Consider the following 16,388-nt stretch of genomic DNA (forward strand, 5'->3'; position numbering starts at 1 on the left):
TAGCATTCTGCATCCACAGTCAGCCCTGCAGGGGCCACACTGCCTGCCCCACGCACACTCCCACTTGTCTTACCCCAAAACAAAGGGAAAGAAGGGGAGGGGTTCTCCAACCATGCTTCAGTGACTAGGGTGGATGGAGGCTGTGGGGTGGGAAAAAATTTTCCCTCTTCAGTTCTGGGCCAAAATGAATGCACTGTGCCAGAAACACATGATCGCAGCTGTGGGCAAGATAGCTCCCTAATCCCTGAGCCCCATGAGCTCCTTTGTGTTCCTGAACCACGAGGCACATCTGGGGGAAGACTTCTGAATAACTACAACTCAGCTCTGGCTCACCTTCCCTTTGACCAGTCTAGGCTGTCACAGGCGTCTCCACTGGAGCAGTTAGGGAAGAAGACAACTGCCCTCTAGCATATCCCTGGTGACAAGGGCACACTGCTATAGTGGTGGTGGTGGTGGCAGCAGTGGTAGCAGTGGGGCAGCGGTGGCAGCAGCATTGGTGAAGGAATCCTGACCAAGTCCCGGCGTCTGGCTGGCTGGTGGCCAGGGGCCATGTGGGCCAGACTGTTGGTCGGCTCGGTTTCACTTCTGTTCGTGCAAGGTTCAAGCCCTAGGTATCCCAGTAACATGCTGCCCACAAGCTCAAGAAAGAAACCAGAGGTAAAGGCAATGATATTGGTACTAAGACATTTATTACATCATAAAAAGTCCATTGTTTGTCCTGTTTTTCCATATGTACATGCTCCTATGGGCAGTCCCTCTGTCCCGCCCCACCTGCCCACACTCCATGGTGCCAATCAACTCTCCAGACTGACCAACTAATGAGTAAAAGAGGAAGAACTAGAGGAGGTGGCCCAGGGCTGATGGGAGTGGGGCTGGGAGAGGGAAACAAAGTGCAGAGTGGTTGGCTTGGTTCTCGATGCCTGACCACGAGCAGGAGGGGCATGAGAGCAGGCACTGCAGGGTTGGCATACTGATGCCTCCCCAGAGCTGCCAGGCTGCAGGTGATACCTGAGTGTGTTCTCAGGTCAGACCCCCAGGAATGGAGAGCAGAGGAGGAAGGTCCCACAGACTGACTGTGGGGACTGTGGGTCTCAGGAGGGGCTATAAAAGTTCTTTTTCAGGTCCCCATCCAAGCAGCAGTGAAACAGCCTGGGCTGGGACTGGAGAGTTTGTGGCCCCTGGGACAGCCGAGTGGGGAGCCAGGGACAGCCTGGTAGGAAGTACTGGTCCTGATCTCTGAGGAGCCTGCCTTAGTTGACCTCAGAGGTGGGCATGGGGTCTGTGGGGCGGGGTGTGGCCAGGAGGGGCACTGGTGAGGTGGCCTCGATGAGAGCGGGGTTGAGGATGATGGGCAGAGTCATGGGTGGCACGCCCACCTGCAGTGGGGAGGCCAAGGGCTGCAGGATCAGTGGGGGCTGAGCCAGGGGTGGAGACCCATCTGGGGTAGGGCTCAGCCTGCTGGGGCTGGATGCCGCTGGTGATCCAGGGGAGCTGCTGTTGGCAGGTCGGGGGCTCTCCGGCTTCTCAAAATCTATAGGGAAAGCAAAGTGGCTACAGTCAGACTCCCTCACGTTCCATAGCTGGTTTACCAAACTTCTGCTCCTCCCCATTCCTGTCAGCAAAATGACCCAGTCTACCTAGTTGGGAGTCTCCTCTCAAAACTATTCTATTCTGATGTCCAGCTACCTTCTCTCTACCCTCTACCTCTTTTGCTGCACCTCTAGTCAGCCTTTTTGGTCTGGACTTTACCAAAATCCCTGAAGGGCAAGCTCTGCACATTCATTCCAAGTCTCTGATCCAGCCTTCTCCTCTGAAGCCTGCAAATCTCAAGCATCCAGCTCATCATAGCTGACCTGGCCCTGCCATTTCCCCTAAGAAGAGCAGGTGAACAGGATCCTCTGGTTCTTCCCTTCCCCTGGCTCACAGCCCACGCTCGGCAGCAATCCCAAGCTACCTGGGCCTCCTCTGAGGCCTCCGACTTCCTGCTTGACACCCAGCAGGCTCACTCAGAGGAACTTACCACAGGTCCCCAGCTCAGAGGGCATCTCTGGGGGAGGTGGATGGCCAGGTGTCCTGGTGTCGCCAGCAGCAGGAGTCAGGTGGGCTGAAGCCAGAGGTTTGGGGACATGAGGCTCCATGGGCACAGGGTCTGGGGAGGGCAGAGAATCCAGATGGTGGCTCTTGCTGCTTGCTTTCAAGTGGAGCCCTGGCTACCCACAAGACTTCCCATCCACCAGGGCACAGAGGACTAGTAGCTCCACTCTTTTTTGATGAAGTTGGGCAGAGCCCCCTACCCTGGATGACAGTCTGCTTGAAGAGCTCATCTCGTAGGTGGGGCAGGAAACAGTCAATGCGCTCCCAGGTGATCTCCCAGAGGGCTGAGGGGCTGCCTCCTCGGGCATCCGCACTGTGGAAAATCTCCGCTGTGTCCATCACCAGGAGCATGTTCTTCAGAGACTCAGGGATGGCCTCTGACTGCAGGTGGCAGTGGGGCCATGAGAACAGGAAAGGGGCATGGAGGATATGGTAAGGAGGAGGTAGCCACCAAGGGGGAAACAGAAAGTCTTCCCAGCAGGTGGGAGAGGAAGCAGGCAGTGGGAATGGGGCTGAGGTAGAACGTACCAGTAAGTCACTAGAGCCTGCGTGCATGTACTTGTCCATGAAGTCCAGGATGGTCAGCCAGAGGGCCGCAAAGGTAGAGAGTGACAGCAGTGGAGACAGGTGCTGCAGGAAGACCTATGGCCCGCCAGCCCCTTTCAGCCGAGGGTAGGGTAGGAGCCTTCTGCACCCCTCTCCAAGGCTGGGAAGCAAGGCTGCCCTATCTTGCGTGGGAATCTTGGATCAGAGACTCCTCTGAATTCCAGAGTCCTCCCCGGTCCCTGGTTCTGCTGAGTCTCCACAGCTGGGGGTCCTGAGCACCTACATTACATCTCTAGGTCCTACCAGAAGCCTTGGCTTCCCTGTTTGCGAAGAGACAGGTGTGGGGAGAGTGGGTGGGTGAAGGGTGGTGAGCAGTACCTTAGAGAGCAGTGTGGAAGCCCTCATCCGGGTCTCCTCCATCCCGCCCACATCTGCAGGGCTGATGTTCTCCAAGAGTTTGGTCAGTAGAGGAAACAGCACCTGATGGATAAGAAGCCAACATCTCCCTAGCAGGGTCAGGTGGCAGCCTTGCCCACGTGACCCTGAGCTGGGGTGGGATGGGTACAGAGCAGGAGGGAAGGTATGATGCAGGCTGAGGACTGACATTAGGGGCTGTTCAGGCTGCCTGGCTCTCCTTGTCTTTAGGATTCACTTTACTTTAAGAACAGAGGGAAGGCCTACCTTGTTAAAACAGGACTCCCATTCCAGGGCATCTAACTTTTGCAGATCATGTACCAGTAGTGCTCGCTGCAGATAGGTCAGTGCCTGCATCCTCACCTGGCGCCGGGCGTCACAGCAGAGGCAGGCAATGCCTGAGAATAAGAAAAGGCTTGGGATCCTTCAGGCATCCTGATACTTCCCAAGCTCTAACTCCACCTCTGCCCCTGCCCTGCCAGCTCCCCCGAGATTTACCCTGCAGTAAAGGGCACCAGCAGTGGGCCCAGAGGGTACGTGAATCCGCTTCGATCTTCCGGCCTTCTGTCTCCAGGTGGCGCTGCTCCTCCGCCCATGAGCTATAGATAGAGGCTGCCCTTGTGTGCAGGGTGTGCATCAGGTCTAGTAACTGGGGTCACAGGAGGGGCAGGACATGAGTCGGGTTAGGTCTGGTGTACCTCCTCCCCGCCAGCCCACCTCCACTGTCCCTGACTGAGTGGACAGTCCCTCCCTCAACGGAGCCCCTGGTACTGATCACACCATACTTCACCCCTCTCCTCACTCCCTTCTTGACCCTTCTTGACTTCATGAACTGGATGTCCAAGTCCTGGCCAGTGTTTCCCAAAGTTGGGTATTACTCCTAGTAGAGGGGACTTGAGGAGGTGTGTGGACTAAGGATTTAAGAACACAAGTACACAGTGAGAAAGGAGCTTTCTTTTCAATTCTCTTTCACACCTTTTTTTAAAATACCTTTTTTTTTCCTGGGGGGCAGGTAATTAGAGTTTATTTTTAAAGGAGGTACTGAGGATTGAACCCAGGACCTCATGCATGTTAAACATGCACTCTACCACTTGAGCTATACCCTCCCCCGTTCTTTTACACCTTCTGATGACAGATAAAGCCTCATCTTGTTAATCTCATTTTAAAAATGGAAAGCAAACCTCGGGCTCAGAGGCTTTGATGGGCAATAGTGTCTGTCTGGCCAGATTTAATAATTTTTTATTTTCATCATTTTTCTAAGGTTATTCTAGTTAAGGCAATTAGTTCTCCATTTATTTAGTGATATAAAGTCTGCTCATGAAATAAATTTTATATGCCTTGAATAGACAGAGTAACTCTGGAAGGATAGAAAAGAAACTGGTGGCAGAGGTTGCCTCCAGGGAGCAGAACTTAGCAGCTGGGGACAGGAATGGAATGGGACTTACTTTGATCTGCTTACCCTTTTGTACCTTTTGAACTTTGTACCATGTACATTTGAATCACTTATTTAAAAAATAAACTGTAACTTAAAAATTAAGCAAAGACTCACAGGTGCTCCTAGGGGAGTACTGTAGAAGTACTGGCTGAGGACCTAGGCTGGAAAACAGGCCCTTCCTCTCAGCCCTGGCTGTCCCTGGCCCGACCCAGACTCCCAATGTCAGGTGCAGGGAGAGGAGAGGAAGTAAAGGGTGCCATACTTACGTCCTGACTGACCTGTAAAGACACCGTATGGTAGCTGGCAGGCACGCCTTCATCCTCATCGTCATCACTATGCCCACCCCGAGTGGCATGTTGGCTGGAGGTTCGAGGTCGCCGAAGCACTGAGCTTTCCTTGGATTTCTTCTTGAAGCGGTTCCCTTTGCTGTCATATTTGTGACTCTTGCCACGTTTCTCCTGGGACTTGCACCCTGAGCAGGGCCAGACCCAGGTCACATTTCCACATCCATGGGCACAGATGGCCTGCCTTTTCCTCCCTTTCCCCTATAATTCACATGGCTACTCCCCAACTGCCCATTCATCAGGTGACCCACCGCCATTCAGACTGGCCTCCACAAAGATGCGGAGAGTCTTGACACAGAGCTCAAAGTTGTCAGGTGTGATGTGGGCAGCGTCACGCACGATGAAGGACAGTGACTCTACGCACTTGAGCAGGGACTTGGTGTCATGTGGCCCGAGGTCCAGCCCCACTGTTAGGCTGTACTGATTGACCAGGGGTGAAGGGCCTGGTCGGCTGGGCCCAGGCCCTGGCTTGGAGTTATCGATATCATCCTTCCCCACCTGTGAAGTACAGAGGAACTAAGAATCCAAGCTTGACCCCGATCTTCCCTGAGATGCCCTCTCAGAAGACCAGGGACCTTTCCCACAGGCCAAGGAGGAAAGACCCACCCGCTGCCCGTACACTCACTCACCACTAACCAACCGCTGTTGACCACATCAGCATCTGTGGCAGATCGGTGAATCTTGCCAGGCCTGCCATGGTCAGTGTAGACCTCTGAGTCAGAAGTGTACCCTCTGTCTAGGCTCACATCATTTTGATGGTAGGTTGGGAGCTCACTGTCAGACTGGGCCCCTGAGCCAGTAGGGAGAGGGGCAGAGTCAGGGTGGAGATGTGGACATTGGGATGAAGGATAATTTCAGCTCTCAGAAGAAAGGTGTGGAAGCCTGGCCTCTCTTTTCTCTTGGTCTGGTTTAATTTCAGCCCTGTCACCAGAGGGCTGAAGGATGGCCTGGAGAGCTTCTCTCTTGACCAAATGCGGCAGCAGGCTAATTTGGGCTCCTGATGGCATCTAGTAGCAGCTGTCACGGAAGGAGGTGGCAATGAGGACATAGTTTCTGAGAAAACAGTTCTCAGAACAGTAGGAAGCCTGGCTTCATAGCCTTCTCCCTTGCCTACTTGCCTTTACGCTGTTTAATCTGGGTAATGGGGAGAGGCCAGTGGGCACAGGAAGCTCTGGAAGCAGATGGCAGAAGCCAGGGGTGTTTAATCTGCTGAATGCTGCAATAACCTGTGTTTTGTCTTCCTGTCTCAACCACTGGGGCCATAACTGTTTATCTGCCAGTGTGGGTCCCTCTGGGAAAAAGCTTACCAGCATCAGGTGCATCGGCCCTGGCTGTGGCCTGCAGGGCAGCTGGAGGCTTTACGCCAGAACCAATGCACTCCAGCAGTGTGAAGAGGGTGGCCCAGTCATCACCTGAGTGGATGTTGGCTGCGTTGGTCTTAAGGAGTTCATGGAGCCCATAGGCTATCTGGTGACTGACTCGGGATAGCACGCTGGGCTTCATTAGTAGCAAAATGCGCAGGGAGAGCAGTACCTGGGGTGGGGATGGAGAGCAGGAAGTGGGAATTGGGCACACAGCATCTTGTCTAGTCTCCTCCCCAACAAGTCTCCTTAGGCCAGTGAGGACAGTTTGGCTAAGATCCAACTTAGCATACTTTGTGGACAGATGGCCAGGCTAGGGATTGGGGTAGGAAAGACGCAAGTGTGGTTATAAAAGGGCAACATGAGGGAACCTATGGTGTTGGAACTATTCAGCATCTTGGCTAGTGGTGGATATACAAACCTACACAGGTGATGAAATTGTGTAAAACTTACTACACACATGTATACACATGTTTAGTACAAGTAAAACTGGGGAAATCTGAATAAGATCAATGAATTGTATCTGTATCAGTATCCTGGTTATGATACTACAGTTTTGCATAATATTATTGGTCTTTTCCTTTTTTCAGTTTTTTAACAATTAATTATTTATATTTTTAAAAATTAAAAAAAATTTTAGGGGGAGGTAATTAAAAAATTAAACTTTTTAAATTGAGATAATTATAGATTCACATGCAATCTATTTTGTAATACAAGTGTTGAATATGTCAGGTAATTCATTGAATACTGTACTGAAAGTGGCAAACAGAATGGTTTTCTGGGTGCAGAACAGTTGAAAGCGCATCAGTTGTTCACCTCGTGATGGCGTGGCTGACTGGGAGCTATGGCTTCCTGCACTGCTCAGCATCACAAGAGAGTACTGTACTGCGTATCACTAGCCCGGGAAAAGATCAAAATTCAAAATTCTGAGTATGGTTTCTACTGAATGAGTATTGCTTTTGTAAAGTCACGGTAAACTCAAAAAAATCTTAGTCAAACCATTGTAAGTTGGGGGCCGTCTGTACACTTTACCCATTTTACCCCAATGGTAACATTATGCAAAGCTATAGTATAGTATCACAACCAGGATATTGACATGGATACATTTCACTGATCTTATTCAGATTTCCCCAGTTTTACTTGTATGTGTATACATGTGTGTATTAAGTTCTACACAATTTCATCACCTGTGTAGGTTTGTATATCCACCACTAGCCAAGATACTGAATAGTTCCAACACCACAGGTTCCCTCATGTTGCCCTTTTACAACCACACATGCCTCTTTCCTGCCCTCATCCTTAGCCCCTGGCCATCTGTCCACAACTTCTAAAACTCTGTCATTTCAAAAATGTTACTTGTGTGTGGGGGAGTTGGTGTAGCTCAGTGGTAGAGCATATGCTTAGCATGCACAAGGACCTGGGTTCAATCCCCAGTTGCTTCCATTTAAATAAATAAGTAAATAAAGAACCAAGATTTATTAAAAAATAAATAAATTCCAACCAATCCAACTTAAAAAAAACACACACACAAATGTTATATAAATGAAATTATATAGTAAATAACCTTTGGGGACTGGCTTTTTTCACTTAGCATTAATTCCTTGGAGATTCATCCAAGTTGCTGCTGCATGTATCAATAGTTTGTTGCTTTTAATTGCTGAATAGTATTCCATGGTATGTATATAACACAGTTTACCTATTCACCTGCTGGAAATCATCTGGGCTGATTCTGGTTTTTGGCTATTACAAATAAAGCTTCTATGAACATTCATGTATAGGTTTTTATAAGAAAGTAAGCTTTCATTTCTCTAGGAAATGAAGTGCCCAAGAGTACAATTGTTGGATTGTGTGGTAATTGCATTTAGTTTTATAAGAAACTGCCAATAGACTGACTCTATCATTTTACATTCCCATCAGCAATGTCTGAGTGACCCACATCCTTGTCTACATTTGGCGTTATCAGTATTTTCCACTTTAGCCATTCTGATAGGTGTGAAGAGGTACGTAGTGATATCTCATCATGGTTTTAATTTGCATTTCCCTGTTGGTTAATGATGCTGAACATCAATCATCTTCATGTGCTTATTTTGCCATCTGTGTATCTTCTTCAGTGAAATGACTGTTCATATCTTTTGCCCATTTTCTAACTGGTCTGTTTTTTTACTGCTGTGTTTTGAATTTTTATATTTTAGATATTAGTCTTCTTCAGATAGTTGACTTGCAAACATATGCTCCTTGTCTTTACATCCTTTTCGTTACTGGCTCTCCTAGAGTAGAATCTTTAATATTGATAAATTAGACTTCATCAATTTTTCCTTTTATGGATGATTGTATTTTTGGCATCAAGTCTAAGAATTCTTTGCCTAGCTCCTGAAGATATCCTCCTATACTTCTTTCTAAAGGTCTCATAGTTTTACACTTTACATTTAAATCTATGTTTCATTTTGAGTTGATTTTTCTGTAAGGTATAAGGCTTAGGTCAAAGTTCATTTGTTTCCCCGACCCCTATAGATACCAATTGCTCCTGCAATTGAAAAGGCTATCCCTTCCTCCATTGAATTGTTTTTGCACATTTGTCAAAAAATTAATTAGGCATCTTTGTGTGGGTCTATTTCTGCATTCTCTAGTTGCACTGATACATGTGTCTATCCCTCCATAAATACACAGTATTGATTACCATAGCTTTATAGTAAGCCTTAATATCAGATTAATGACTCCTCCCACCTCCTTCTTTCTCAAAATGTTTAGCTATTCTAGGGTCTGTGCTTTTTCATCTAAATTTTAGTATAAGCTTGTCTATGACTACAAAAAACCTTGTTGGGATTTTCATAGGAGCTGCATTAAACTTGTAGATCAATTAGGGGAGGAATGACATCTTTACTATGTTGAGTCTTCCAATCCACAAACATGGTATGCCTCTTCATTTATATGGGTCTTCTTTGCTATCTTTTATTAACATTTTGTAATTTTCAGCATACAGATCCTATACATGTTTTGTTAGGTGTATATCTAAGTATTTGATTTCATTTGGAATGCTTGTAAATGGTTTCATTTTCCACATGTTCACTGCTAGTATAAAAAAATGTGATTAATTTTTGTGTACTGATCTTGTATCATGTAACCTTGTTGAACTCACTTATTATTTCTATGCTGGTTGTCTAAGTTGGGCCAAGAGATCTCAGGAGGGTCCTAAGTATGAAAGCCAGGAAACCAGGTATAGGGCTGAACTGCCACAGGGCAGCAGCCATCCAGCCCTACTGAGCAGAGCTGCTAAGTACCAGCTCCATGCCTGAGGCCATTCCAGACTCACCCCCCAATGCTACCTGTTAGACTCCTCCAGCCCCTATGTGTGGTAGGTCACTGGGCTCATGCTATGGAGCACTAAATATACTCTGTCTTAGGCCATATCTGTAACTGATACTGTGACTTGAGTCCCTTGCATACCTTTCTGCCCTCCTGGCTGCACTCTGCTTACCTGGCCACTGATCTCCTCTCTCCGGAGTAGCCGAATGGCTAGGCGCAGCAGCCCCACCACTGCCCGCTCCACAAGGAAGCAGAAATCCTGTGCCTGGACACACAGGTGGTACAGATGGTCTCGAACAGTCTGCCACACACAGCCCACACGGTCCCTGAGGAACATAAAGGGTGAGCATAGTCTCAGCTATAGAGGCCAGTGGGCAATAAGCCTCCTTTTCTGACTGAGGCTAGGCCTTTCAAGGGCTCAGTGTTATCACACCCTAAGCATGCAGATATGAGCGAGCTTCTCCTCCACTGCCTATAGCTTCATGTGCTTCTTGTCCCTAGAGCCCACTCTACAAGATTAGTCCATGCTTCCATCCCTTTGGCACAAGCTCAGTATGAAGCCTGCCTAAGGACTGCCTTCTACCTGTTCTCCAGCACAATCCTCAGCAGCATCTCCAGGCAGAAAGCAGCATCCTCCTCATCATATGTCTCTTCATCTGGTGTCACTGAGACCAGAGCCTGGAGAAGAATAATAGCAGGAAAGTAGGCACGGAGGAGAAGCCAGCCACTGGCCCAGCCCAGACAGAATTTGAGGCACATGCCACTCCTGTATGAGGAGGTCTCCTCTCCTGGACCCAGCCAGCCCTTTCATCCCTCTTTCCTCTTCATTCTGTACCTTCATGAGCTCCTGCAGTGACTCCAGCTGGAGGAACTTGCTTTCTGTGATCATCTTTTCTGGGTCACATTGCTAGAGGGGCCACAAGAGAGAGAGGGGTTACTGATAAGGACTAGAGGGAAGAGAATGTTCCCAAGAGCTGGGGAGAGAGGGCAGGAGTCAGCACTGGTCACAAACTCTGGATGATTCTATTCTTCAGTTCATAGGACAGCACCTGCCTAGTAGAGGGGGTCTAGGCTTGTTTAACCAGGGGTAGACAGGGGCAATTACCTTGATACAGTCCAAGGCCATTCGCTTGGCCTCTTGGTTCTCAGTGGATGGGCCCCGCACACTAGACTGCTCAGTACCACTTAGTGTCAGCCAGCTTACGAAGCTCAGCACTGTTGACTCTCCTCTATACAAAGAAAGTACAAGCCCTAGTGAGCTCCAGAGTTCTGATCCTCCCTCCCCAACATCTCCAGCCTCTGATTTGCACTCACCGGTTCGATGGTGTCTCCTCCCGCTGTAGAGATATCTTGCCGTTGGGATCCACAAAATCTTCTACCTGGAAAACCAAGTCAAGAATAATTTCTTTCTACATGCCCTCTGCATTTCCTGCTCCTCTATGCTAAGTTCTCTGGCTTTCTTTCTGTTGCTCTCTGCCCTACATTATTGACTGGGCCCCTTCCAACTGGTGACTGGCAATGACTTCTACCAGCCTTCCTTTACAGCTAGCCCCACCGCCAAAGATCTGTGGTTTTACATTTGAGGTGTTGCCGATAAGTTTCAGCAGGCATCAGGCCCAGTGCTATTCTCAACCAGTTCTATATACAGACAGTACATAACCGTGGAGTGCTTGCCTTATTGTTACTGATTAGTCTCCTACCAAGAATTACCTCCACCATAGCCTTGGGTAGCAGCTGGGCTCGGAAGAGCTGCAGCATGGCCTCCATGATATTCTTCCAGCCCTCCCTCAGGATGTCACCATGATGATGGGCCAAATGGAATACTGTCCTGGCTGCAATGTGGGCTTTAGGATTGCTTCCAAACACACTGGGCAGGTTCTCAACAGACTGGAAAAGAAGATGAGAAGATGCTTAGGGGCTGGCAAATGTCTTGAAAGGTGATTCTCTTAGGCCTCTAACTCTGGTTCCCCAAGGGTCCTTCTGCTAAGTTCTGCTTTACTCCCCCATAATACTGGTGGGAAGGGCTAACCTGGTTAAGGCCTTCCCCATTATTTCATCTCCTCTCTCATCCCCATTATATGAGGTGACACTCTTCTCATGCTACGGTATGTCAAACAGAAATGGCCGAAGCTCTACTGCAGTCGAGGGGGATTGAGAGAATACGCTGAGGGAAACCAATTTCACAGATAAGGGCAGATCTAAAAGAGAGGTCCTCCCTTGGAAGTCGAAGTACACAGTTCCTGTCCCTGCTCACCTCACTGCTGAGAGCTGTGAATTTGCATAGAGAGATGATGAGATTGTCAAACACATCACTGAGGCCATAGTGGGCGGAGATCATGGCGCACTTCCTGCAATGTCACACACCAGAAACAGTCACTGGAAAGCCAGGCAGCCCTTCCAAGTCCTTGAGGGATTCTTCCCTAATCAGTCCCAGGAAGAAATCTTTTACTCTTGGGTCTGTGTAACACTGAGCTTTGCCAAACTTCAGCCTCCCTCTAAAAACTCAGAAGGAACCCCATTCTAAGGAAAACAAGAGTAGAGGTCAGAGAGGCATGGAGGAAACTCAGAGAGGTGAGGGAGGAGATCAAGACCAAAGTCAAACCCCAGCTACCTGAAGCCTGAGATGGCTTTCTGGATGATTGTCTCCTCAAGGCTTTTGTCAAAGACATAAGAGAGAGCAGCAATAGTGGGGCCCCAAGTCATGGTGAAGAGATCAAGATCATAGCTGCCAGAAGGCACACGCAGGAATATGCCCTCTGGGGTGGCACCTCGATGAAGCAGCACATTCCATACATAATTCTCCCGAACCAAGCCTGTTTGCTCCTCAGGCATCACAATTTCCTCATTCCTGTCAGGAGGTAATGGAAGGAATAGGTGCACTGCTGTGAACCTGGCTGGTTACAAGCTAGGACAAGGGGCTTTGCCCATTACTGGCACTTTCCATCAATAAAAGGCCATAAAAACTGCAGCTCAGTGGTCTGCTTCCCCCTGACCAGTGGTATGAGGGAGAAACAAAGGAAGTATCCCATAATCTCCAAGCTCTATCTCTAAATGGGCCTTTGGTTCTGTAGTAGAATCTCATATTCTTTCTGGGTATAAAAGGATGAATAATTCTATCTTTTCTGATTTACAGTAAAAACCTAAATGTCCTATATTTGACCTCTGACCCAAACCCCTCACCCTCCAGCACCCATCCTGGTTTGTTTTTGTTTTTGTTTTTTAACCAGAATGCATCTTGTAAGCTAGACAGGAAAACCCACTGCTCTGGGTTCGGAAAATGGGGCCATGACACTCCCCTTAGTAGAGGCAGTTTGGATCCTAGCTCAGAGTACTAGAATTCCAGTACTGTTCAGGATTCTTTAAGGAATAAATGAGTTGAGGGAGAGGGTGCTGCCCAGCTAAATTGTGAGGCTAAATCCAGGGCATGAGTCATTGCAGTCTGATGTGACTCTCAAATCTGGAAAAGGAAGCAGAGTGCTTACCCTTAACAGAGATGCTACACCATTCTCCCCACATACTCACTTGATGGCATGGTACATGTCCTCTAGGATGTCTTGCTCAAAGTCCTTGCCTCCATTCACACCTTTTAGGTTTTTTCGAAACTCCTAGAAATAGGGCAGTAAACTTTTTACCCCATGTGTCAATGCTGAAGCCCCACCCAAGGAACTCCTGGGTCTGTGGTAAACAGGACTTAGGAAACAGTAAGTGGAAGAATCCATCTCCCTACCCGAGTTCCTATTCTGGATTGGCCAGCCCTCTCTGACTCCCTTGGACAGAACCTTGCCTATTGTGCCCTCTGGAAATCCCATGTCTTTCCTGCTGCCTCCAAAGCTGTGCTGGATCTTCTCTGCCTTGGCTGAGATCCACGCTTACCTCCAGGGTCATAGGTGCATTCTGTTTCCGAACGTTGTGGTTGTGCTGGTCAGTATTAAGCATGATGACAGCATAGGCCAGGGCAAAGCAGGCATCACTATTGGCAAATGGGGAGCCATTACAATTCTGAAAAAGCAAAGACCCCACCTATGTCAATGTCCTTCTCTGGCCAATCAAACCCTTACTACCAACTGACTGGTCAATGCTGGTACGAAGGGAAGGTACCAGCCAGAAAGCAGCCCACCTCTTGCCAACTCCTTAAAGAAACCTGGCCCCTCCCTGGAAAGCTCATTGATGTTGCTCTCAGCCTTCTCAGGAGATAGTAACTGGGTCCTTCAGTTGGTTGCTCCAACTGGTACTGGGTTGGAGCCATTGGAAACCCTTAGTCAAATTAACTTGGGATGCTAGGCTCAGCCCCTGCCACTCAAACTCACCCTCCAATGTTCTGTGAATGCCTCTAGCAACCTCTGGATGACTGGTGCTTCCCCAGGCAAGCGGAAGGCTTCCAAGTAGAGACGGAGAGCTTCGTCCAGCCGCAGACCCTGAAAGCTGAAGGTGCTACAGGGATAGAAAGAAGGATGAAAGGCTTAAAATATGTAAGGTGCAAATTGTGGGCACTCTCTTGAGCCACAGTCCCTCTAAGCTTTTCCTACTGCAAGAGGAGGCTGAGGTCTCTAGCAAAGGGAGCTATCGCCTGGTCATCTCTAACACAGAATCAGAATTTGACAACTCCTAACCATAGTACTTTTTACATCAGCATTTTCTTGCCAAAAACCTCATCCCTTGAAACCCAGAATCTACCCTGCACTCAGGAACACTGCTCCACCCCTTTGCAATGCTCTCTATGTAGAATGAAATGGTTTCCAAAGCTATCTTGCTGGAGACCTCTTTCAGATCCAACAAATACAAATCAGGAGAGTGGAGAGGAAGAATGTGTGACCTGGGTCACCAGCTAGAACTAATACTGCTTTGAGGGAGTCTGTGCCCCCAGACTGACCATCAACTATGTCCCACATTTCTTGCAGCTTCCTCACCTCACAAAGCTCTCCAACAGGTCAATGTTTTTGCGGTCACTCACAAACTCTCCAATCATTTTCTTGTCCAGCCGAGGGTTCTCTCGCAGCCACTGGGCTACCTCTGTGTTGTTCATTGGGATGGTGAGGAGGCCTTTTTCCTGCAGAAACTGGATCCCCTTCTTTGGTTTCTGGTTGAACTGCTCTGTGCCAGTGATCAGCAGCTGCAGGAGAAATACAGGATGTGTCAAAAGCTGCTCTGCCTCTAAACCAGACAAGGCCAGACCTCCATCATTGTCCACAGCTGGTCACCTAACAAGCTTCTAGGACATTGTTCTAAGTCACTCTAGAACTAAGGCTGAATCATATTGGCCCCTAGCTTTCCCTGATCTCCATAATTAACTAGAATTGGTTGAGGAGCTCCTTTTCACTCCTTTTCTGAGTGCTGATGATACATAGCACACTCCTCCAACTTGGAAAAAAAAAAAAAGTAGAAGAAAGAGACTAGAGAAAGTTATCTTCTCTCTCCAGTTTTATTGCCATCCCTGGTATGTGTTCACAGTTTAGTTTGTATCCCCCTTCTTTCTTTGGTTTCCTAGCTCTTAAGTTCCTGGGGTTTGAAGGACAAGATGAACTAATTGTAATGAAAACAACTTTTTGACTGTCTAGTCACAGCCCTGCAATCAAGGCCATACATAAACCAGTCATTTAGGCTGGCCTTAAGAGGAAGAAAGGGTTAAAGAGAAGATTTTTCTTTGTGTTAAAAAACCGAAAAGCAGAGTTATTTGAATTTTACTAAAGCTCCAGAATAAATGTCAATTCCCTTTTATTGCCAACTGTCACCCCAGGGCTTGAGATGACCAATAACCTCCAGTGACCCACAGGATACCAGTTCCCAGGGCTCTTGTCACCACCAGTAACACTTGGCTCTCAGATAGGGCCAGGAGCACATAATAGAATATGACTGATTACATGGCTTAGGAGTAAGGGAAGACCTTCAAAGGAGACTGGGGGTTTGGTGAAGTCCCAACAAGCCCAAAGACTAGTCAGAATGAGACGCTCTCTCATTCTCTGAGGCAGAAACCCTACAAAGAACACTCAGAGGTGGGCAGAGGCTAAGCTCTGGGAATATCTATATATACCTTCTTTTTGTTCTTAATTTCAGTCAGTTCCCGTGGATCTGGCAGGAGACAGGAAAATCGAGGTGGTTTCCGGGTAAACTTCTTGTCAGCTAGGAGAAAGAGAGGGAAAAACCAGTAAGATTCTTTTACTAGGATAATGACTTTTGGAAGGTTGCTGATATACTCTCTAGTGAAAAAGGAAGATGCCTCAGAAAACTTCTTGTCCTTATCAGTCTTCCACTTCCCTACAAGTCCTACCTTCCAGAGCTCCAAATGTTTTCTTTCCTGTCTCTGGGTTTAAAGGCATGGTAAACAGCCAAGTTTCACTCAGGTACTGCCCTAGGGTGTTCCTGCTCCCTTCCCCTCTGTTCTCCACCAGGCCTTCTAGTTGAGGGAGCTTAGGATCATGGACATCCAGTACCCACCCCCAGAGTCACCAGCTTCCTCCAGAACACTGCATCCTGGTTTTCCATGTTCTGCTGGCAGCCACCCTCCACCTGGCAGATGCAGGCCTGTGATGTCTGGGGCGATGCCTACAGATTTCCCATCGCTGGCTGCTCTCTCAGCTGTAAGAGAGAAGATAAGTGAAGGCTTATGGTGAAGGAAGCCAGGCAGAGCTGCAGGAGAATTGAGTCTTAGGCCAAGGAGACCTGCATGTTTGTACATAGGTCACCAGCCCTGAACAGGACAAACCCAAGCCCAAATAAGTAGGCACTGTCTCAGGCCAGTCAAACATTTGATTCTATAATTTAATAAAGAGCTTACCCAGTCACTTTCCCTGATCTTCTGCAACCTCAGTCTCAAGGAGAAGTTAGAGAAGATTAATTAGAGTAGAGGCAGACATTGGAGGTGGGAAAAGGTAGGGCCTGGATATTTTAGGGACA

The 16,388-nt window shown here is 48.2% G+C and overlaps 1 protein-coding gene across 9 annotated transcripts in view; it reads right to left on the reverse strand.

The window, feature by feature from the left end:
- Positions 1-670: 670 nt before the first annotated feature.
- GBF1 (golgi brefeldin A resistant guanine nucleotide exchange factor 1) overlaps positions 671-16,388 on the reverse strand; it is a 108,375-nt gene continuing 92,657 nt past the window's right edge. For 5 of the 9 annotated variants that reach the window (XM_074373713.1, XM_074373711.1, XM_074373709.1 and 2 more), the window contains 25 exons: positions 15,930-16,070; positions 15,526-15,614; positions 14,405-14,607; positions 13,805-13,928; positions 13,371-13,496; positions 13,020-13,102; positions 12,109-12,345; positions 11,752-11,845; positions 11,208-11,384; positions 10,812-10,876; positions 10,603-10,726; positions 10,333-10,404; positions 10,081-10,175; positions 9,670-9,823; positions 6,141-6,366; positions 5,463-5,623; positions 5,085-5,331; positions 4,756-4,961; positions 3,553-3,703; positions 3,322-3,452; positions 3,019-3,120; positions 2,623-2,736; positions 2,295-2,475; positions 2,021-2,149; positions 671-1,531 (listed from right to left, as the gene is read on the reverse strand). In XM_074373713.1, coding sequence (XP_074229814.1) covers positions 1,251-1,531; positions 2,021-2,149; positions 2,295-2,475; positions 2,623-2,736; positions 3,019-3,120; positions 3,322-3,452; positions 3,553-3,703; positions 4,756-4,961; positions 5,085-5,331; positions 5,463-5,623; positions 6,141-6,366; positions 9,670-9,823; positions 10,081-10,175; positions 10,333-10,404; positions 10,603-10,726; positions 10,812-10,876; positions 11,208-11,384; positions 11,752-11,845; positions 12,109-12,345; positions 13,020-13,102; positions 13,371-13,496; positions 13,805-13,928; positions 14,405-14,607; positions 15,526-15,614; positions 15,930-16,070 — 3,713 coding nt within the window. In that variant the 3' untranslated portion in view covers positions 671-1,250. The remainder of the gene's footprint in view (positions 1,532-2,020; positions 2,150-2,294; positions 2,476-2,622; positions 2,737-3,018; positions 3,121-3,321; positions 3,453-3,552; positions 3,704-4,755; positions 4,962-5,084; positions 5,332-5,462; positions 5,624-6,140; positions 6,367-9,669; positions 9,824-10,080; positions 10,176-10,332; positions 10,405-10,602; positions 10,727-10,811; positions 10,877-11,207; positions 11,385-11,751; positions 11,846-12,108; positions 12,346-13,019; positions 13,103-13,370; positions 13,497-13,804; positions 13,929-14,404; positions 14,608-15,525; positions 15,615-15,929; positions 16,071-16,388) is intronic. The other 4 variants (XM_074373715.1, XM_074373714.1, XM_045507566.2 and 1 more) reach the window with 1 other exon arrangement.

The sequence above is a fragment of the Camelus bactrianus genome, chromosome 11 (assembly GCF_048773025.1).
Source record: "Camelus bactrianus isolate YW-2024 breed Bactrian camel chromosome 11, ASM4877302v1, whole genome shotgun sequence".
NCBI lineage: Eukaryota > Metazoa > Chordata > Mammalia > Artiodactyla > Camelidae > Camelus > Camelus bactrianus.